General features: G+C 48.2%; 1 protein-coding gene across 3 annotated transcripts in view; it reads right to left on the bottom strand.

The window, feature by feature from the left end:
- The window catches only part of LOC149325065 (medium-chain acyl-CoA ligase ACSF2, mitochondrial-like), a 187,124-nt gene that overhangs the window by 130,174 nt on the left and 34,777 nt on the right, over positions 1–22,173 (bottom strand). For all 3 annotated transcript variants that reach the window (XM_089562684.1, XM_089562686.1, XM_089562685.1), the window contains exons 3-4: positions 11,639–11,692; positions 9,335–9,444 (exon numbers count right to left, since the gene is read on the bottom strand). In XM_089562684.1, the coding sequence (XP_089418810.1) occupies positions 9,335–9,444; positions 11,639–11,692 (164 nt within the window). The remainder of the gene's footprint in view (positions 1–9,334; positions 9,445–11,638; positions 11,693–22,173) is intronic.

Here is a 22,173-nt window from a genome sequence, read left to right as displayed (position 1 = left end):
AGCAGGGTACAAGCATTTCACACCGCAATAAGAATGGCGATCAGAAATACCCTGGCGCTACACCTCAACACATCTACCGGCCGCGTACTGCAGCTCGGTGTGCACAATACCATTGTGGAACTTCTCGAGGCATTTATCATAATTGTGATGAAGACGAAGCTGGGGCGCGGGACGGAGCGCTCGCGCTAGGACAGCGGCCATTAAATCATCTTTTCATCTACATCATCATCTCTTGTCCATCGTTCATCGCACCTCATTCTCGGGCTGGTCGCCACGTAAAATTTGGTGTGATATGCTGGAGAATCACCGGCAACCTAGTCCTGGAGCTTCCGCGTCCTGTGTCAGCCGTGGTCGTCGGCTGTGAGGCCTGCGTCGCCCTGCTTGCCTTTCAGACGCTAACCAACCTCGCCGTTGCTCCCGCGCCTTGACCACTCGACACGACGAACTGGAAGCGACGCCATGACCGAGCCGACCTACCGACCCCATCGACCGGACAAGCCGCTCACATCTGAAGACACCGTCCCCCTGCCCCTGCCGTTCGGCGCGTCCAAGGACCCAAGCCATCAGCGCCTGGCGACCAGCGGTTGGGAAGCTACATGAACCAGGACTCATTAGCTCATCTCTTTCATCGCGGCGGGCAGCACTACACCACCTTGCCATCTCTTCTACCGTCATCTCAGGCCCATCACCGTTTAGCGTGTCTTTGTAAACGATCGGAACGATCTCCCTGGGGTCCCGGGTAGCATGACGAAGACGAGGAAGCGCTGGCAGTGGCGTGGGACGGAGGGCTCGCGCTAGTCCCCAACAGGGCGTGTATTTCTTTTTTTACTGTCCGAGTTTAGACTGGTCCTTTTCTCTGCGCCTTCCGGATTTCACCCCTATTTTTCAAGCTGAGTTTCTGGCAGTAGTTCTTGCTCTGTGCAAGCTTTATCCTTCTATTTCTGCAGTGGCAGTCATTACCGATTCTTTATCTTTGTGTTCGTCCCTCGCATCGCATGTTGAGTGTCCCACTTTAAGCACTTTTTTATCGCTTCTTCCTTCGCATTTGAGCCTTTTTCACTTGATATGGGTACCCGGCCACAGCAGCGTGACTGTCAATGAGATCGCGGATAACCTTGCAAAGGCTTCCCTAGGCGGCCCTGTGTTGCCCATCATCCCGGCTACAGCGTATATCACAGCATCTAGGTTTCGGCGACGAGCGTTATTAAGCGTGCAAGACACAACACTTTTAACATCGGTGGAATATCAGCATCTTAAATATTCCTGGAGCAGGAAAATTTGTCCATCTCGGCAGCTAGAAGTATCTCTGACGAGGTTGCGCTGCCGCATCCCCCCTCTAAATTTCTATCTGCACAGATCTGGTTTGGCGTTATCTCCCCTCTGTGCATTTTGCCGTGAGCCTGAATCTATCGATCATTTTTGGCTCCATTGTCGTCGTTTCACCTCTTTGAGAAGAAGACTGCTGGAGAGAGAAAGGAATTTTAATGAGGGAAAGGTGGAGAGGTCGGCCGGTGGTAACATGGCCCTGGCCTGCTACTCCACACAGGGGAAAGGGAAGAGGAGGAAAAGGAAAGTGCGAATGAAGGCTGATGATGACATAATACAATGAGTTTCTCGGGTGATGTCTACACACACACACACCACACACACCACACTGGCTGGCACTCGCATCGCGGTGAGTAGACGCACATAAAACTCATAAAACTGGTGTCAGCAATACAAACACCGACACATGTCATTAACCATGTAGGTTGTGCACAGGCGGTCACAGACGAGTATCCAGGCCTGTTTCACACAAAAAGGTGAGCAGGGCCTTTGTCACACGGCACCAATCAGAACGTCTCGTCCTGGCGCCCAGAAGAGTTTCCTCAGAGAGAGGGCGAGAGTCCAGTCGTTTGACGGTCGCCTCCAATGTTGTTCTTTCAGCAGTATAGTTCGGGCACTCGCAAAGAAGGTGTCCAATAGTCTCTGGAGTGTGGCACTGTGCGCAATTTGGGTTACTTTCGATGCCGATCTTGTGAAGATAGTGTTTGGTGTAGGCAACGCCAAGCCGTAGCCGGTGGAGTAAAGTCCCATGACGTCGCACCACCATAGATGGCAAATGTAATCGTGAGCCAGCGTCAAGCTTACAGACGCGGTCCTGTTGATGACTCGAATCATGCCAGTGCGACTGCATTGCTGCTTGCATTAAATGTGCCAACAAGGCTCCAATGTCTGATCTAGAAAAGGCTATCTCAATGAAAGCACCATCACTATGTGCCATCCGAGCCTCGGCGTCAGCACGCTCGTTTCCCGCTATGGCGCAATGGCTCGATATCCATTGAAACTTTATGATATGGCCGCGGTGGAAAGCTTCGGCTAACAAAACCACAATTTGTTGAACCAGCTGCTCGCACGCCCTTGGTTTTAGATAAGTTTGTACGACCTGCAATGCCGATCTCGAGTCGCAGAATACAGTCCATTGCTGCGCTGGCTGGTGACCAATATAAAGGACGGCTTCTCGTATGGCTGCCAATTCGGTTGCCGTAGAGGACGTTTTGTGCATGAGCCTGAAACGGTGACATGAGGCATTTCCTGGGACTATCACCGCTGCAGCTGAAGAAGTGGTCGTCACGGATCCGTCCACGAAAACATGCTGGGTGCTAGTATACATAGAAGTAATGTATGACAGCGCCAGCTGTTTCAGTCCGACTGTTGGAATGTGCGTCTTCTTTGTTATCCCTGGGATTGTTGTCCGTATAGATGGTTTTGGTACTGCCCAAAGTGGCACCTCCGCAATCTGGTGTGGCGCGTAGTTCGAAGGCACCGCATTGCGCTGCATCCTAAGGGCTCTGGAAAAGGCTGCATCTGGACGCGCCGCACTAATGTTGGTCAGGGGGTGATGACGATGCCTGGTCAGATGCCGCAAATGCACACGAAGTGGCTCCTGTTGAAAATAAATTCGTGCTGGGCAGGCTCGGGCCTCATAAAATGTGCCCCATGTAGAAGTTTTACATAGCAAACCCAAGCATACTCTTAAAGCACGAGCCTGCGCGCTTTCAAGCACATGCAGGCCTGATAGTCTGACTCCCGAGAGAACGGGTGCACTGTATCTGAGAAGACCGACTACCAGCACCTGGTACACATGTAGTAAAGATCGCTCAGAGGGACCCCAACATTTTCCTGCCATACACCGCACAATGCTTACAAAGCTGTCGAGCTTTTTCTTGAGCACAGAAATGTGCTTCGTCCAGGACAGGTCACGGTCTATCGTAACACCTAAGAATTTGTGATGTGTTACGTATGGAACAATTTGCCCGTCGATTGTGACCGGATACCACGCCATTAACTTGCGTGTGAAAGCCAATGCTACGCTTTTAGTTGGCGAAAGTTCAAGCCCCTGACGGCGCAAGTACGCAGACGTAATGGAAACCGAACGCTGCAATCTTGCTTGCACTTGGGGACGCGTGACACTTGATGTCCATATGCAAATATCGTCTGCGTAGGCTAGAGTTGCCCTTACAGCAACTTGGCCTTATAGTTTGAGCAGCCCACACTTGCTATCACTTGGTGCCACCACACTTGGGTTCAGCCACAGGTCTGTTTGTGACGCTGTTCAAAATTTCTTGCTGGAATCTCATCGACTACCTTGCTAAAGCTATCAGTATTTTCTTTTTATGCTTCATTATTTTTCAAATTATTCTCTTTTCTCTCTTTCACGCTCTCTCCAATCCAAACTCCTTTATATATATATATTTTTATGATTATTATTATTACTTATTATAATTATTATTATTATTGGTTTTTAGTTTTGTTTCTTTTTTTCATCCTCTCCGTGCCCTTCTTGTGGTAGACTCCCCCGGTGTTCCTCTCCCGTGTGCTTTCCTTTTGCCTTTACTACGTACAGGTGAATACCAACCTTTACCACCCGATTCTTGGCCGATCCCCCAGAGTGGGTATGTGCCATTCTGTCGTAGGCTACAACAACAACAACAACAACGCCGGCCATTCAATCATCTTGTCCATCCTTCATCGTGCCTCATTATTCGGCTGGCCGCCAGGTAACAATATAAACATTCCCCACAGGAGCAATAGACCGGGGACAACCGTAAGGACCGTTCAAAGCCCTCGCTGCGTGTGCGCGAGCTGCAAGTTGTCCATGAAAGACGGCAAGATCAAGTACGGGCTCGCCAAGTGCAAGCTATGTGTTGAAGACGCCGGGACCCTGAAGCTGATCGTAACTGTGCCATAAGCGTAAATCACCAGATAATTACTTTCAAAAGCACAGCAAAAAAACCAGCTAGCGGTCATAAACAACGCTCACTACAACGAATGTTTGATTGCCCCATAATGTTTAGCGCACTAGCACCAGATGAGCCACTAGTAATAAAAAGCTGTCGCTCGCCACGGTGAAGTCTTGGAGTAATTCGGGTAAGCTGGCCGGAACGTCGCGACAGCAGCGGCCGAGTAGAGAGAGGGTGTGAAGAACAGTCAGAAAAGCGCTAGGGAGCACGTGCAGATGTATCACCCAAACTTCACGCACATTTAACGTGAAGTTCCCAGACACGCTTAGAGCGTGTGGGGGTAGCGGTCTCGGACTCAAAGGAGATGCCCTCGACTCAGCGTGGCAAGCTCAGCGGAGACCAGCTACCAAGTGACAAGAGGTTTTTGGTAGTTTGGTGCGCAGCTTTCGCCGGTCGCAAGCCAGAGACTGGGTCGGAGCCAAAGGTTCAGAAACAAAACAAAGTTTATACAGAAATGACACGATACAGAGGATTTAACAATTACTAGTACAAACACATACAAAGTGATTAACAAAACAATGCAACTCGTGCAAAGTTTAACTCGAGAGAGATTACAATACAAAAGGCATATTGCATCTAAAGTGCACTAACGCAAGAGAGAGGCAAACAAACAAAACACAATTTGTGCACTGGACACGGCGACAGTCCGAAGACCAGAGGTCCACGACGATGCCATCCTGCAGACTGGAGCACGTTGCCTCGTTGGTCCGTGGCTGGCCGAGTGGTGTTCTTCCGGGAGTCAAGCGGGCGCGTTTCTCCCAAGCTTAAACGGCGGCTCAGACTAAACTGACAGCGGTCAACGCCCTTCTTATATAGCCTTCGTCCGCGTCTGTTTGTTCTGCGCGCCAAAGTAGGCACACACGTACGCGCAGCATCGGCCGTGCAGTCTCCTTTTCCTTCTAGCTGGGCGCGCGTCCTCATTGGTCAAAAGCCGGGAGTGGTTTCGTGGAGCTTCTCGTAATTTCTGGCGTGGCGCCGCCGCCGATGTGCCAGTGAAGAGGAGGGGGACATGTCTTAGCGCGCGCAAGGCTGCACCGTTTCTGCCAACATCGCGTAGAAAAGACTCCGACGTTCTGGAGAAATCGACGTCGTGGCTGACTCATTCCCTCCGGCGAGCGGTGGTGGAGGGGCAGCCACACACACACAAGGCTAGTCGCTCTCCAGGGGTTTCCTTGTCCCCCGTTTTACGACCGCACTGGCGAGATGCATCCGCGCGGCGCTGTGTTTGTTTCTTTGCGCCGAATTTTGTGACAAGATGACAGAAAGAACAGGCGAAGGATGAAGTCGCCGAAGGAACTTGCAGTGCTCTGTCTGTCTGTCTGAAAAACATTATTCTTACATAATAGGGAGGAAGTTTGAGGTATCCCAGAAAGGGCCACATCTCGACAACCTCGAGGTGCGCTCCACAGTACAGGAGCCCATTGGCGACCGCTGCGGCTCGGGCGCGCTCGACCAGGTCCTTCTGGCTCACCAGGTCGGAGCAGCCGAGCAGGGCTGCTTCCCATTCCTTCCGGGTGGTGTTGGGTTTTGGTCGAGGTCGAGGTTGAGGGCTGACTGACATTCCCATACCACATGGAAGATGTCCGAAGACTTCTCCGCACAGTACAGACACTTTCCTGTTCTTCAATAAGGGGAAGCTTTGGGCCAGTTGGTCAGACATGTTGGGGAGGAGGAATATTACCGCTCGTCCTGTCCTCTTCTCGATCTTCAGTCCTGTCAAGTTTGCGGTTATTCCTCCTCCCCAATTTCCTGTTCTTGCAGGACTAAAGTGCTTTAAAATTGCCGGGCACAGAAGTGTTTTCGTGTAAAGACGGAGCAGTGTGCGTTCCGCCGTCTTTGTAAGGCTCTTACAGGGCTTAGGATAAATTACGTGGCCGGATTGGTATAATTTAGTAATTTGTCGAAAAGTGAGGGCCCGATTTGGTTCAGGATCCGTTTCGCAAAGATCTGAAGGCGTCGCCCCGGGAGTGAGTGCGCGGGCGGCGGCATCTGCCATTTCATTGCCTTTGAGGCCCATGTGAGCAGGAGCCCATACAATCGTTCGAGACGCGGGGGCCCCGAGGTAGTCGCTATTTTGAAGTATGCGATACGCAAAGAAAGGAATGTATCCCTGTTGAATATTTCTGCAGGCCCCTCTCGAGTCGGTAATGATGACTCGCGAGTCCTGGTCTGGGGCGGCTAGCGCAATGGCGACCTTTTCCGCATTTGTTATGTCTTGAGCTCGGTACGTTAGGCCGTTCACCACGACGTTTTGGTGGACGGCCGCGGCTGTGTACCACCCCCCATGGCGAGGGCCGGAGGCGTCCACGTAGAAGATTCCGCGTTTGTCTCCATAGTGGTGGGTCAATGCCTCCGTCCGCGCAAGGAGCCTGCCACTGTGGTCGTCACGTGTCATATTCGCCGGATGAGGACGCACGTGCAGGACGCATCTCCAGACTTCGAGGATGCGTACGCGCTCTTCCATCAGTGTTGGGTGGTGGATGTGTAGTCGGGCTAATAGGCGGCGTCCCGAAGGCATCTTTGAAAGTCTTGTGTATTGATTGGTCAAGTGTGCCCGCCGGAGCTCCGCAAAAGTGTTTACCATCCCCAGGCCCATGAGGCGCTGGTTGGACGTGTTCACCGGGAGATCGAGGGCATGCTTGTATATCTTTCTAAGAATCATTTCGAGGGCGTTCTCGTCAAACTTGCGCAGGTGAAGGTAAGGAGTCGAGTAGAGTACTTGACTGATCACGAAAGAATGCGCCAGCCTCAAGGCGTCTTTGCACCGTAACCCCCGCGTTTTTTGAAAACCCGGTGGACCATCCGACCAACCTGGTCCTCCACCTTGCGCAGTCCGGCTAGTGTTGTATCAGCCCGTCGATGATTGTGGATAAAGAGACCAGTTACTCTAATCTCATCGTGTTCGGGTATCGGGCCACTAGCCAGAGATAGTTCAGTTTTGGTGGTGCACTTAGGCGACGGGCGAATGTACAAATTCTGATTTGGACGGGAGCATTTACCCGCCGCGGTGGCTCATTGGTAAGGCGCTCGTCTACCGAACCGGAGTACCCGGGTTCGAACCCGACCGCGGCAGCCGCGTTTCGATGGAGGCAAAACGCAAAAGGCGCCCGTGTGCTGTGCGATGCAAAGGCACGTTAATGATCCCCAGGTGGTCGAAATTACTCCGGAGACTTCCACTACGGCACCTCTATCTCTCTTCCTTCTTTCACTCCTACCTTCCTCCCTTCCCTTACGGCGTGGTTCAGGTGTCCGCCGATATATGTGAGACAGATACTGCGCCATTTCCTTTCCTCAAAAACCAATTTACCAATTTTACGGGGAGCATTGAAGGCCACAGCAGCGGGCGTATGCGTTCATGATTTCCGCCGCTTTTTTCAGGTTGGCTTCAATGTCCCCAACCGATCCATGTTTGACCCACACGGTTATGTCGACAGCATACAGCACATGCTGGACGCCTTCGACCTGCGCCAGCTGAGCCGGGAGCTTCATCATGGTGAGACTGAAAAGTAGCGGTGAGAGGACCGCGCCCTGTGGTGTTCCTCTCTCTACTAGGTGAACGGGGCCGTGTTCTTCGTCTTGAATTGGGATGAGAGATGGTCGACCTGACAGAAATTGCTTGATATACTGAAAGGTGTTATGTCCACAGTTGGTCTGGAAGAGATGTTACAGAATAATTTCGTGTGTGAGGTTGTCGAACGCCCCCTTCAAGTCTACGACAAGTACTGCCTTATCCCTGAAGGAGTATTCGACAGGGTTCAGTATTTCTCGGTCGAGTTGAAGCAGAAAATCCTGCGCCGACCGGTGCGGGCGGAAACAGTATATGGTGTCTGCGAATGCATTTTGGTTTTCCAGAAACCCATACAGCCTGTCCCGCACCATGGTCTCCATCAGCTTTCCCGCCCAAGACGTGAGTGCAGCAAATGGTGAATAATGGATGAAGCCGGTCCTTTAACAGATTCCGAAGCCGAACGACGTACAGGGCCAGCTGAACAGCTATACGCAAAAGAATAGAGCGCCAACTGGAGTCGACCGATGAAGCGGATACAGCGAGGAGCCAAGCCGCGGCAGAAAGATTACTAATGCTCGCTAAAAGGCGAAGCTTGCTAAACAAAATCGCAGAAACTGATCAAGAGCAAGAAACGCGAAGGAGAGCGGGGAAGAATAGGCGAATTATGGAATAGCAGTAGGAAGTGGCAGTACAGAGGCATGTACAAGTGGCTGCTGATATCGCTAAACAGAGGGAGTAGCAATTCGAGTCGCTCAAGCGATTTAAGGCAAGAGGGAAGCCGAGCAAGGGCTATAAGAACATCTGGGCACAACTTTCAGACCTATAAAAAGTTAAACTACGTGCTAACGTGGTAGCGCATCTAAGTCGCATTTGGCTAAAGCTGGGAATTCATGTAGTTGTTTTGTTTATGCTTTCCTTTTGAGTGCATTTTAAGGGTTGTAATTCGTTGTGTACATTTAGGAAGTTGTATATTTGAATATTGGTTGTAGCCCTGTCACATCACAAGCAAGTGCCCAGCGGCGGCGTCATCATCATCAGCCTGATTACGCCCACTACAAAGCAAAGGCCTCTACCATGTCTCTCCAGTTAACCCGGTCCTTTGCCAGTTGCGGCCACCGTATCCCCGCAAACTTATTCTCATCTGCCCATCTAACTTTCTGCCGCCCCCTGCTACGCTTGCCTTCTCTTGGAATCCACTCCGTTACCCTTGAGGACCAGCGGTTATCTTGCCTTCGCATTACATGCCCTGGCCAAGCCCACTTCTTCCTCTGGATTTCGACTAGGATATCATTAACCCACGTTTGTTCCCTCAGCCACTCCGCCCTCTTCCGATCTCTCAACGTTACAGCTATCATTTTTCTTTCCATAGCTCGCTGCGTTGTCCTTAACTTAAGCTGAACCCTCTTTGTTAGCCTCCACGTTTCTGCCCCATAGGTGAGCACCGGTAAGATACAGCTGTTGTATACTTTTCTCTTGAGGTATCATAAATGAATCAATCAATTATTCAGTATGCCTGCTGTGTGCGCATTGCGCGCACTCTCACCTGTGCAGGCTGAGCGGCGGCGGCACGCTGTCTCCGGCAAGGTCCCGCGCCCAGCGCGCGTAGTCCTGCTTCTTGAAGCCCTCACCGACCAGCAGTGCGCTGCAGGAGGTCTGCGTAGACACAAGCGCCAGAGACTAAGTCCACGAAATAAAAAAAAAGACGCACGAAAGAATTATGGACCGGCTGTAGCATTCTCTGAACTACAAGAGCACAGTTTAAACTTGCTTAATGCGTAACAGCTGGCTAGTAGGTTGCACACACTGTGGACTACGGCACATTAACGGTGACGACAAGCTGTGTTTAGATTTTCAATGCAAAGAGTCGCAAGCCTAAATAACTGCTACAGGTATTGGTTCTGAGAATGGGATGTGACACAAGTGCCTGACAAACTATCTGCAAACTCATCTCAATGTGGTTACGATTGACGACCCTCTTCGCGTGAAAGGTTCCGAGGACGTTACTGAACATAAAAGAGGCATGCGCAGCGAGAGTTCTTCTACTTTCTTTGTGAATATAAAAGACCTGTATTATTCGATCCCGCATGACGACCTGTTGAAGAGTGTCAGAGATTGTAACATGGCCCATGGAACGGTTCTTTATCAAAATGCGTCAGCTGTGGAACTGAGCGGTTTCATGGAATCCTTTCCAGCTTACTTGAACTCCAGCTTTGTCCAGTTATGAAGCCATATTGCCTAACAACGTACCATAAGCACGACAGGATCGATGCGCCAATTTTAGTTTTATTTAGTGGTATTTTTCAGCTTAATGTGTATATCTAGGCATCTGATTTCAGTTTTTTTCATTTGGGCAGTGCTTTTTTTTTATGAAGACACAATTACTGGTACAAAAACCTTTCGATTAAAGTTTCATTCGCATCTATTTTTTTTCTCTCCGTGCAGGCGTTCCCGTTCGAACACCTCCTCCTCGATGTTGCGGCTTGAACCTAAATAAACGGCGTCTTCTCAGAGGTCTTTTCCTCCACATGTTTTGCATGTTCACACAATTTTCTGCGCTGGGCTGCCAGCTCCGTATGCCTGCAAAAAATTGTGGTGGCGAACTTACTATTAGGAATATTCTGTCATAGTTGGCTTCAGTAGCGTTCCACAGGGGTCAGTATTTTGACATTAGGACAGAGCAGAGTGAAAATAGCATGCGATGGATCATGACATTTAAGGCAGAAAGCTGAGCTAGTTGGTGTTTGGATTGTGAGGACATAGTAGTAGCGCTAAAAAAAAAAAACAGGGAAGACAGGGTAGAAGAAGACAATACAACCATTCAACAACATAACGCCAGAGCGCATAACGGCGAAATGCAAACCGTCAGGATGAAGACCGTCAGAACACGGAACGTTAGATACAGACGTCAGAATACAGAACGTCAGAATACAGAACAGCAGACTACAGAACGATAGACTACAGAACGACAGACTGAAGAAAGAATACAGAACGATAGACTACAGAAAGACAGACTACAGGAAGACAGAATACAGAACGTCAGACTACAGGTCAAATTTAAAAGACAACAGACAATCAGAAATTTTCTGTTGCTGTTTTTTTCAACTGGGGGAGTCTAGAATAATTATATGGGCCATCGAAGGACCCTACGCGGATCCCTTATGGCAACATCGCTGACCTTCGGCGGCGATACGGCCACAGAGAAAGCAGGCGGGACTGCATTTCACCCGCCATGGACAGTCGCAGGAATTATCCGAAGATGAGGTTTCGTACTTGGCTTCGCTGTTGTTCGGCATAAAACATGGATTCAGCCAAAACAATAAGACTTTCTCAGGCAAACCTCCAAGAAATTTTGTGTAGGTGTGCATACGGAACTAGCACTTCCGTTAAACTTAACGGATAGGTGAAAAACCTACCATGAAAATCATTTATTCCGCGCGCAGAGGCAGCACGGTAGCGCACCAGCCGATTTTCAAGCAAATTCCTGTTTCTTAGCCAACATCAACCAAGCCAAAAAATGGAACCCGTCTTCCCAGCATTGCCGCTGAGGATGAAGTGTTCACTGAGAAACTCGCATAAACAGTAGATACTGCGAAGCTTTTTGTCGTCGGCCAAGAGCGTGGCGCCAACCTGTCGTTGGCGCTTTTGCAGGGCATACTTCAGAACGGAAAGTGTGCATTGCTCGTCCTGAGAAGAACTATTCGGAAGGAAACTAAAAAGTGTGAGCAGCAGTGACACGCGCTACTCACACATGCTCCCGAAGTAATGTATGGCTGAATGCGGGTGACATGATCGCTTTCAGTTTCAGATTGCCACTACCAAGCAGACCGGCTGAGCTTAGGTCTCTCACCCTGGTCAGGGCCGTGTCCAGTTCGTGGGTGTGGCATCTGTCGTTGATAGGGACCTGGAAAAGAAAAAAAAATAGAACCAAGAAGTTGAGGGTGAGCACTCGAGGAAAGACGGAAGCGAAGGGGCCTTCAAATCATCTTGCTAAAGAGACTTTTACTATTAATTTCCAATAAATGCTTTCCAGCGAGAGATGCTGTCATACTTTGACGTTTGTTCCCAGTTCGTCTCTTGCAGTTCGATGATCGGCTGCTGATGACGTGACGTCAGGAGTGATTTAAAGCTCCCTCCTTGGGCCGCTGCTTTTTTTTAATGTGCACAAGCGATTTACCACTAAACATTTCTTCTGACATTTTTTTGTTACACTACTGTTTTCCTTTTATGTGAAGTAAATAACGTTCCTGAGGATCTTTACCGCCTTGGAGACTAATTTTCAATATTCTGGAATAGGAGCAACACCTGACAAATGACCATTAATCTTGAGAAACCCTCCTGTGTCTTATTTCGTAAGTTGTTCATGTTGAAACGACCATTTCGAGTCCGTTTGGTCCTGGGTCACTCAGGCAGACCCGCGGCTTTCAAGCGCCTGTGGAAAGCAATCCGGTCATTGGCTGGTTCGCGATCGGACCTCACCATTGGCTAGCATCGACTGAGATGTGCAGCCACTGGTGAGCTGCATCGCAGCGCTCTGTCAACAGCAGGCGAACGGGCCTGCCCACTGGCTGCCATTTGGCCGTTTTTAAATAGAGAGCGTATGGAACACGTCCACTAGTGTCTTTCCCTCTCCCTTTTTCCTTACTCTTTCAACGGCAGTGCCGTAGATGAGGTGTCAGAGTGTCATTTCTACACCTGACATGTCATCGTCTCATCTCATTGACTTCATGTGCAATATGCACTGAAAATTATGTTGCCTATAAGGAACGCTAAACAATTGTCCAATATTGTCCAACTCACAAATATATAAATCACTAATCAGTGTTGCTAATAATTATGCATCTCCAGTTTGGAACCCCTATAGAGCAATAACGATCTGCGCCATAAGCAAATGTGATGGCGCTGCTGTCACCGGGTAGGTGCTGCCGGGGGTAGCAGTTAGGGGTAGGCCCCATAAGAATGCCCGTTTTTTCTAAGGTGCAAAAGAGTATATACAGGGTGTCCCAGCTAAAAGTAACCAAGCTTTTAAAAGAGACGAAGTGTCCTAGCCTCGTGAGAGCAACTGAGGATTTTTGCCAGTCGCGTGTCCTAGTCTGCGGTATTTTTTTATTGTGCAAACGTAATTAATTAGCAGAGACTGATTAGCTAACTTTTTAATTATTGCCTTTAGGAAGAAAGTGTCAAAGCAGGAATTGTAGATCCCATAGAAAAATAACCGGTTGTGGTGTTTCCAACCAAGTACCACTGATACAGCTTCTTTTATTTGACTTAAAAGAAGGCCCGCGAAATACAAAAATAACCACGTGATAGGCAAGAAGTTTCAGCGCTCCCAGACGACCGGTCAAGCAACGACATTCGCTTATCTTTCAACGCTGTCCCGAACGAGGTTCGGCGTTTTGCGATGGTTGCCAGATATATGCCAGCAACTCTCGCATGGGCGCTAGGGCGACCGCTCCTTCAGCGCGTGACGGTGCAAGTTCGGCGGCACGGCCACATGCTTATCACTCGAGGCGAGGTTTCGCGTGAAAAAGCGCTCCATGCGAGCCGCGCTTCACTTCCTTGAAAAGCAGCGCCCGCTTACTTTTCATGACGCATAACTCGCCACCACCTCAAAACGCCGAACCCTGTTAGGGGCAGCGTTGCAAACACAAGCAGATGTCGTTGCTTGACCGGTCGTTTGGGAGCGCTGAAACTGCTTCCTTATCACGTGGTTCTTTTTGTATTTCGCGGGCTTTCTTTTAAGGTCAATAAAAGAAGCTGAATCAGTGCTACTTGGCTGGAAACACTGCAACCGGTTATTTTTCTATGAGATCTACAATTCCTGCATGGACACTTTCTTCCTAAACGCAATAATTAAAAAGTTAGCTAATCAGTCTCTGCTAATTAATTACGTTTGCAAAATAAAAAAATACCGCAGACTAGGACACGCGACTGGCAACAACCCTCAGTTGGTCTCACGAGGCCAGGACACTTCGTCTTTTTTAAAAGCTTGGTTACTTTTAGCTGGGACACCCTGTATATGCTGTTAGCATCCGGAATAAACATTTGTTGTCAGTTCAGCGCTGTGTTTGTCCTCTTCTTCCCTTGGCCTTGTGCCGTTGCGCTGCTTCACTAGATATGTCAGACCAACTCGCCCACCAGTTCATGTCGTACCGCAAACAAAAGTTCGGAAGCGAAGAGCTTCACTACGAGGGTCGGAGTCGAGCTTCGCGCGAGCCGTGAGCCGGTGCACAGATTTCCCGGTTCTGCGCAAGCGCGAAACCGAGTGACGTCACACGCAGCGCAGGTGGCCGCCGCCGTCGCCTGACCATTCGCCGCAGCCGCGCGCTACTGCGCATGTGCGCCGCCGCTACCGCTGCGCGCGCTACTCCTCCTCGCCACCGTTTGACCTTTCGATGCAGCCGCGCGTTGCTTAAAAAGAAACTGCGTCGAGGCTGGGGATCGAACCAGGGCCTTTGGCATTTGAAGAGGAGACGCTACCACTCCGCCACTAATGCTCAAGGTTTGAGCATGAATAAAAGCGCATCTAGTGAATGCATGGTTGTCACAAATGAAATTAAAGGAATAAAAAAGGAATACGAAGAAATTTAAAAAAGAATAAAATCAAAACAAAGAAAAATAAAATAGAAAAGGAAAAAGGAACATTGAGAACAATAAAAATAAGAAAATACAGAGAAATAAAAAATGAAATGAAAAAATATGAAAATTAAAAATGAGGAAAACAATAAACAAAAAGGAGAGAAGAACAAAACTGAACAAAGACAACAAAAATGACAAAAATAAAGGTGCAAAACAAAAAAAAAGCAGTGTGCCAGGAAACGCTGTCGCATTGCAGCACTCAGTGCCCCCTGAGTTTTAGCCGCGCCGATTTCCGTCTCCTCCTCTGCCTCCGCACAGGTAGTGTGTGGACGGCCGAACGCCTCCACAGTTATCGTGGTGCTCCCAGTGCATTGTGCGCCAACTGCGACAGCCATGACGTCAAACCAAGCATAACTGTAGCTTTTCGCTTGTAGCGTAAATAACAAACATACACTTGCCAATAAATTCTTCAAAAAGAAACGACGTTTCAGGGCCCGTACGGGTCCCCTTGATCACATAGAGCGCTGCATGGAACGACAGTGGCTTATATACACTCTAAAAAAAAGGTAGTTGAGGTTCCTACATTTTAGGGTAGTAACGACTGTCACATATATGACTACCTAGGTAGTAACTGTACGTAGTAACTGCAAGGTAGTAACGTTTACCACCTCTCAGTAACTGTACGTAGTAACTGCGAGGCAGTAACATTTACTACCTCTCGAGAGAAAACACCTTAAGAAATAATCTAATGACTTTTGACATTAGAATCGTATGCATTAAGATAGTAATAGTGCAAAATAAGAGCAAAAAAAAACTAGAGCAAAAACAAAAAAGAAAAAAAAATCCCTCCTTTCAGGAGGATTCGAACCGCGGACCTTTGACTTTCTATGCTGAAGTTGTTTCCATACTTTCTATCCTACCACGCTAACCACTACGCCACGCCACTTTTGTTTTTTATTTATTGCCTGACTTCACACACACAAATACACAAATACACACATACAAATACACAAATACAAATGCAGTACACAAATACACTTACAGAGCGCAATGAGCAATAATTAACAACACTATCCGCCCGGGGGTGCGTGGCTTCGTCATATTAAAACTCCTTAAGCGTCACCAAAGGCTCGACTCTTTCGAGCCACTCGAGAGCTTCAGGAGCAAGTTTCTGAACTTCAATATACTTATGCATGCACTCCCGAAAATAGATCCGTGCTGGCCGTGCATCAGGATCGCAATGATATCCTGCCATTCTGGAGCGCCAAATACAATGGAGGCCCATTAGCATAATGAGGTCGAATGGTGTCCCATCCTCACTCTCTACAGGCAAGTACCGGATACCATGAGCGTCGAGCGGAAATTCCTTTTTTAAAGTCCGTTGCAAGATGTCCCAAAAGTATACCCCCTCCCAACAGTGCAAAAAAACGTGGTCTATTGTTTCTGGTTGTTTACAAATTAAACAATGTGATCCCCAAGGTAGAAATAACTGCTTCCTTTCCAAGAATTCCTTTACTGGTAGTGTTCCGGTATGTAATTTAAAGAAAAAAGTTTTTGCACTTGGCGGCACGTGCATCGCCTTCACACGCGCCACGCCACCAGACGTTAACAGACAACTTATGTGCCGTGATATGTGCAGCCACAGTTTCTTCTTTTCATTGCGTGTAAATGTAGCAGCAGCATCTACATTCTCGCACGGGACAACAATGTTGTTGAGAAGGACCTTTCAGTGGCTGATGGCCAATGACATAAGGAAATCTTCTGTGTTAACGAAAAAGAGTCTCTGCTGAGTTTTTATTGTCGAAAGACATGAATACCTGACTTCGTGGTGACTTTCTAATGTGTCACAAGAAGTGTATGAACATGACATCAGAAACTCAACGCCCATTTTTGTGCATCTTGTAGTAAACCAGAAGGAAAAATGAGCACAAGTCAGGCACAATAGCTTGGGGTTGGTGAAAAAGTGCAATTAAGAAATCAAACTAAAGAGTGGAACACATACGCGCTGCGTATATTGTATTGAAAACAAAAAACAGCACTGGCAATTTTGTTAGATTTGCTGCCAATTAGGAAACCCTTTTCATTGTATAAAAACATGGGGCATTGAGTAGCAATGTCACCGGGAATGTTAGTATACGTACATGTACATATTCCGATCATCGATTTCCAGATCAAGGTAGTAATGGATACTACCAGGGTTATAATGAGGTAGTACAAGTGTAGTAACTGCCAAAAAAACGTAGTAACAGCAGAAGTTACTACCTTGTTACTACTTAATTTTCTTTCGAGTAGTAACAAGGTCGTAGCAACATAGTACATAGGTAGTAGGGGTTAAAAAAGGTTGTAACAGCAGCCGTTACTACGTTTTCACTACCTTTTTTTCTAAGAGTGTAGGGTTAAAATTTCCTAGTGAGCGATTGTAGATTTCCGGCAGATTACCACGTGCCCTGTTAGGAGCATGCTTTGTGCTATGTATATGAAATGATTCCAAAAGGAGGCGTGATGACAAGTTTGTCTCTGTGGCAATGATCGCTCCTCGCCAGACGGTATTCCGTCAAACTCTGAACTATATTTTCGCTTCTATATCCAGGATTATTTGGGACTTCATCACTGTGGACAATTCCAGCATGATTTTTGCTGGAAATCTTGATGGACGCATTGGAAACCACGATGGAAGCATACTAGTGAAGTTTCAAATAATGCGTGGGTTGTTGGAGAAATGTTCGTTACGGTGGGTGGCTGCAACTCATGGCGGCTTTACTGTAGCGATTGTTGGGCAAATGGCAGACGCGGTGGAGGCGGCGGGAGCTCATGTTATAATGGCAACGCTGGGCTTGTTGGTCACATGTTGGTCACAGAGTGGGCGGCTGGACCTCATGTTTTATAGCGCAGCTCTTCGGAGCCCGTTCCTGCGTTTCGCGGCGTCGCCGTCGCCGTTGTCCCTCGTAAACAGCTCCGCAGCCGGGGCAGTGCGCTGCCCTAGTTGCGCGCGCTCCTGGCGCCATCTCCCCCGACCTCCCGATAATTTATCTCACCGCTCCTCCTCCAATGCCGCCCCTGTGCGGCGGCAATCAGAGTGCTCGATCGGTGGCGGCGGATCTCGATATGTGCACCGCTGTCGGCCACTGCGAACCGCCTGCCTGTATACTCTCTGCCACTTCTTTCTGGGGCCTGAGCGAGGCAACCGGTGGAAGTCCTTCGTCTGCCGCTGCTGCTAAACGAGCTGCCAGAGCAGAGGCCCAGCGCCGTCGTCGCCAGAATCCAGAGGTGCGTGCCGCCGAAGCAGAAGCTTACCGCCGCCGCCGTCGAATTCTTTGCCTTAATCTATCGAAAAGCTGAAATATCTGATGAGCTGCGCTCGCATTTATTATTAGGAGGTCGCGGAATTGTTGCAAATTATTTTCGACGATGGAAACAGAGCTGGGTGGGGATACGCTGGCCGGTAGCATTGGGTGTGCTGAACGATACTGCTCTATAAATATGTGTACACAACAGCAACTGTGAAACGCATGTGCGCACCACGCGTGCTACTCGCAAAAATGATTCGGATTATATTGGAATGGGCTAAGGTATCGTGTGCGAAGTTCCGGGTCATGCAATTGTATTCAGGTGATACGTCCTAGCTATCGGCGTTCTCACGGCGTGCACCGCAAAAAAAGATTCCGTAAACAAAACGGAGACTTCCTACGTTTTAGAAACGCAACCACTTCTATTTTGGCAAAACGTAGGGAGACTATTTCAGTCCAGTAACGACGGAAACGTGTGTACTCTGCAAACTGGTTCCATCTACTGGTTAAGCTCACTGCCTTTCCTTTCTGTCTCTCTGTATCGGTGGACATCTGAGCCGCCCCAGGTAGCACTGGAAACGTCAGAATGTTGAAGCAATGTTATGTTTTTATTTTGTTGAAAAGGTAATGACATTGTTGTTAAATAACTTTTTTTCATAACAATTTTGAAGCGACGCAAATAAGTCAAGAGGCCAGACTCTACCCGCCGCGGTGGCTAAGGGGTTAGCGCACTCGGCTACTGAGCCGAAGTTGCCGGGTTCGAACCCGGCCGCGGCGGCCGCGTTTAGTCTGGAGTTCCGCAGGGATCCGTACTTAGTCCGTTGATGTTTTCCTTAAATGATAATGACTTACTTTCATTCATCGGTTATTCAAAACTTCTTATGTACGCTGATGATACATGTTTAATAATAAGGGCAGGTACAATGAAGCAGCTAGAAGAAAAAGCGAATAAGAAGTTAATTACAGCGCAGTGGTTGTCAGCAAATAAGATGACAATAAATACGAAAAAACAGAATACCTGATATTCCACTCTTGATGGAAAGCAAATTATTTATTTATTTACAAATACCTTACAGGCCTCCGGAGAGGCATTGTGCAAGGGGAGTCAAATACAGAAGTTTGTGAAAAAAAACGAGTTAGAAATAAAAAGCCTAGTAAAAGTGCAGCAAAACAGACCAAAACAAGTGAGTTCAGATAACATATCGCAGTTCACAAAAGTTGGTAAAGTTACAAGGCTACAATGCGTCATGGAACAAAAATGGTTGAGTTGCACAAAGAGTTACACAAAAGCGAAAGAAAACATTTCAGGTATACATGAGGGTAGCTACGCATGAACAGAACCAATGAAGCAAAAGTCTGAAGCAGCTGAAAAGCAAAATATATATGAATCATGATTATATAAACGATGTGCTGAGCGTTATCAACGAAGTGTTTGAGTAGATGTTCGCGAAAGGTGTCATGATTACGCTGCAGGGCGGTGCAATCCGGGAGATCATTCCAGAGGCTGAAAGCAAGAGTGCTGCCATAAATGCGAGCATAGGTGTAGTTATTATGTAATCTATGTGATAAGTAGGAGAGACGTTGTACATGTGCTGGCGGTGAATCAGTGGCATGGATGTATTCCAGTTATTTCCCGGCCATGATCCGGATCAGCGGTCACTACTGCCCTGAGTAGACATTCGCCCCTACCAGTTCCGGCACCTCGCTACCAATTGCGGACTGCTGTTCCCTGGCGAGACTGTTGAACATTACATTGGTTTTCTGCATGTTTGAATTTTAGGACCTACTGTTCTGCTCTGCCTGTCTAACTCGTTGATCATGCTGTGCAGTTCATCTTCTGAGTGATTTAGCAAGGTAATGTCATCTGCGCATCGCAAATTGCTTAGGTATTCTCCATTAATACTTATTCCCAATTATTCCCCAATCCTGGCCTCGGAACACCTGTTGTAAAGAAGCGGCGAATAGCATTGGCGAGATCGTGTCTCTCTTCTGCGTTAATGATGTATCCTTTCTGACTTCATGAAGGACTATTGTAGCTGTGCAGTCGTTATAGATATCTTCCAGTACTTTCCCATCAGTCTCTTCTACACCCTGATTACGCAATGGCCGCATGACTCTTGAGGTTTTTACTGAGTCAGAAGGTTTTTCTTAATCAATAAACGCTATATATAGAGTGTGTAACATAACATGAACCAAGCATTTTAAGAAAAGTAGCTCACCGGAGCTGAGCGAAACTAAGACATATTGTGGCCCGTCGTGTGGCACTCCTCACAGCTTTTTTAAATTCCGCTCAATTAATTAATTACCTTATACATGGTCTGTTCTGAAAGTAGTAGGACTCATTTTTTTAAACAAAATTTATTCAAGAGAATAGTACAAACGATTACAATTTTTCGAGGTAGCACCCTTCCGCACCTACACGCTGCTGCCAATGAGTTTTACAGTTTTCGTACGCCTCCAGGAACGCCCGGACCGGAATGCTGTTTAGCTCCCTCGTCACAGCCTGTGGAACCACCTCTACCGATCCGTGATGTTTCCCCTCGAGCGTCGATTTTATTCTCGGGAATAGAAAAAAGTCTGGCGGGGCCAAATCGAGGCTCTAGGGGGGCTGAGGCAGCGTTGCCGCCTTGTGCTGGGCAAAAAATCGAGCTCCTCATTCACATGATGAAGAAGATCCTGCCGGTTGACCTTTTCCTCCTCTGACAACACTCCCGGCACCAACTTCGCGCACGCTTTCCTCATGGATAAGCTTTCTGTCACGATCTCAAAAACTTGGATTTGAATGCTCAAGTCATCAGCAATCATTCTGATACTCATTCTACGATCGCTGTTAAGTAAATGTTTCACTCGCTACACATTTTCGTTGGTCTTGCTAGTCGAAGGGCGTCTGGAGTGGTCGTCTTCCTCCACTCTTTCCTTACCTTCTCGGAAAAGCTTGTTCCACTCAAAAAACAACTGATATACCCATGGAAGCGTCACCGCAGGCCTCGTTAATCATGCTGTTAGTCTCTTTGCCCATTTTACCAACATTTACTCGAAATTTGATCGCGTATCGCTGATCCAGTAAACGCTCGACTATTCTGCGTGACGAGACGTTTCGACAGGGGTTCGCAGTACAAGCGACCTCCTCTCTTCAGCGGCCGAGGCCTACTGCCGATTTTCCCCAGCATTCCCAATATCCCCCTTCAACGATCCTCCACGCGCAGACCAGCTCTCTTCCGCCCGTTCGCCCAGGAAAAAACCAGTCCTACTACTTTCAGAACAGACCCTGTGTAATTACGCGATTCCTTTCTTATTCATTTAAAGGGAGACTGAAGCACTTTTTTTGAAAATCGGGCTGGCAGCGGCATCCTATAGTTTTTCATGCTGCATTCTGGAATATCCCATCCAAATAAGGCAAAAACAAGCGCGAATTGCCTTTTTTAGCCGAAATATGCGGCTTGTGCCGCGGGGCACGCCGCACGGCGCGCCGCCGCCCGTGATTGGTCAAGAGAGGTCGTGACGTCACTTTGAGGACTGGAGAAGCTGCCGATGCGGATGCGGCGCTGCGTTGAGTGCAGATCGCAGCTTTCCGTGTCGTTGTAAATGCGAATACGGCGACTATTTTTTTTTTACTGACCTCCGAAGAAAAGGATACTACAGTTTGCTCATTCCACGTATCGCCTGAAACCAAAAAAGACGCAAGCAAAAAATTCTACGCCTAGCGCAAGCATACGCCAGCGTCAAAGACGCGATGCAGACCATGCGTAAAAGGTGCCAGCACAACCTCGGCTCGTATTCTCGGAAAGGAAGTGGTGTGAACAATACTCAAGTCAATTACCACCACCGGACGCCTCCTGGCTCACCCGGAAGAGCGTCATCCTAAAGAAAAGGCCCAAAGCACTGCGTACAAAAAATCCTGTTCTCAGTGCCCGGCGTTGCAGGTTGGGGCAAGAAAGTATTTCAAGGAAACGATAAGGGAGCACAAAGTTGGTGTCAAAATTAGCGAAGCGCAGTGGCCAAGCACTGCGAGGCATGTGACCACAAGATAGTGACGCAATCATAGTGCGCTGGAAAACAAGCCAAATACGCGCACAAGGCTGCTGCTTCACTCATGGCGCGTTCAACAGATGCCAGAAAATATTAATCGCTGCCTCGGAAACGTTCGCCCTTCCTAGATTTGCAGTTTAGGTTCAGTGAAGTAGTTGCCAACTATATGTGTGTTTAAAAGCCAAGCTAGCTGCAACTCGCCCGCTGCCACAACTTTATGAAGAAACCGAGTAAGGTTGCGGTGTTTTCTTGCAAAAACTCGGTTGGCATTCATTTCTCTCATAAATTTGCATCCGAAATCAATGCCGAACGCTTTCATTTTAATTGCTGAGCTACGACTCAACGAGATGCCGCATATGAAGAGCTTCGATGCTTGCTTGCTTTGCTTTACTGTGCTTTACTCTGCTTGCTTGCTTGCTTTGACACGTCGAACCGAGTATAAAATCACTAACCGAGCCTTGCTGAGCACGTCTCAGGTGGTCTGGCCGCA

Source organism: Amblyomma mixtum, chromosome 10, assembly GCF_055824585.1.
Source record: "Amblyomma mixtum isolate Tamu chromosome 10, ASM5582458v1, whole genome shotgun sequence".
Lineage (NCBI taxonomy): Eukaryota > Metazoa > Arthropoda > Arachnida > Ixodida > Ixodidae > Amblyomma > Amblyomma mixtum.
The sequence above is the reverse complement of the archived record's forward strand: the minus strand, read 5'-3'. Positions and strand labels throughout refer to the sequence as shown.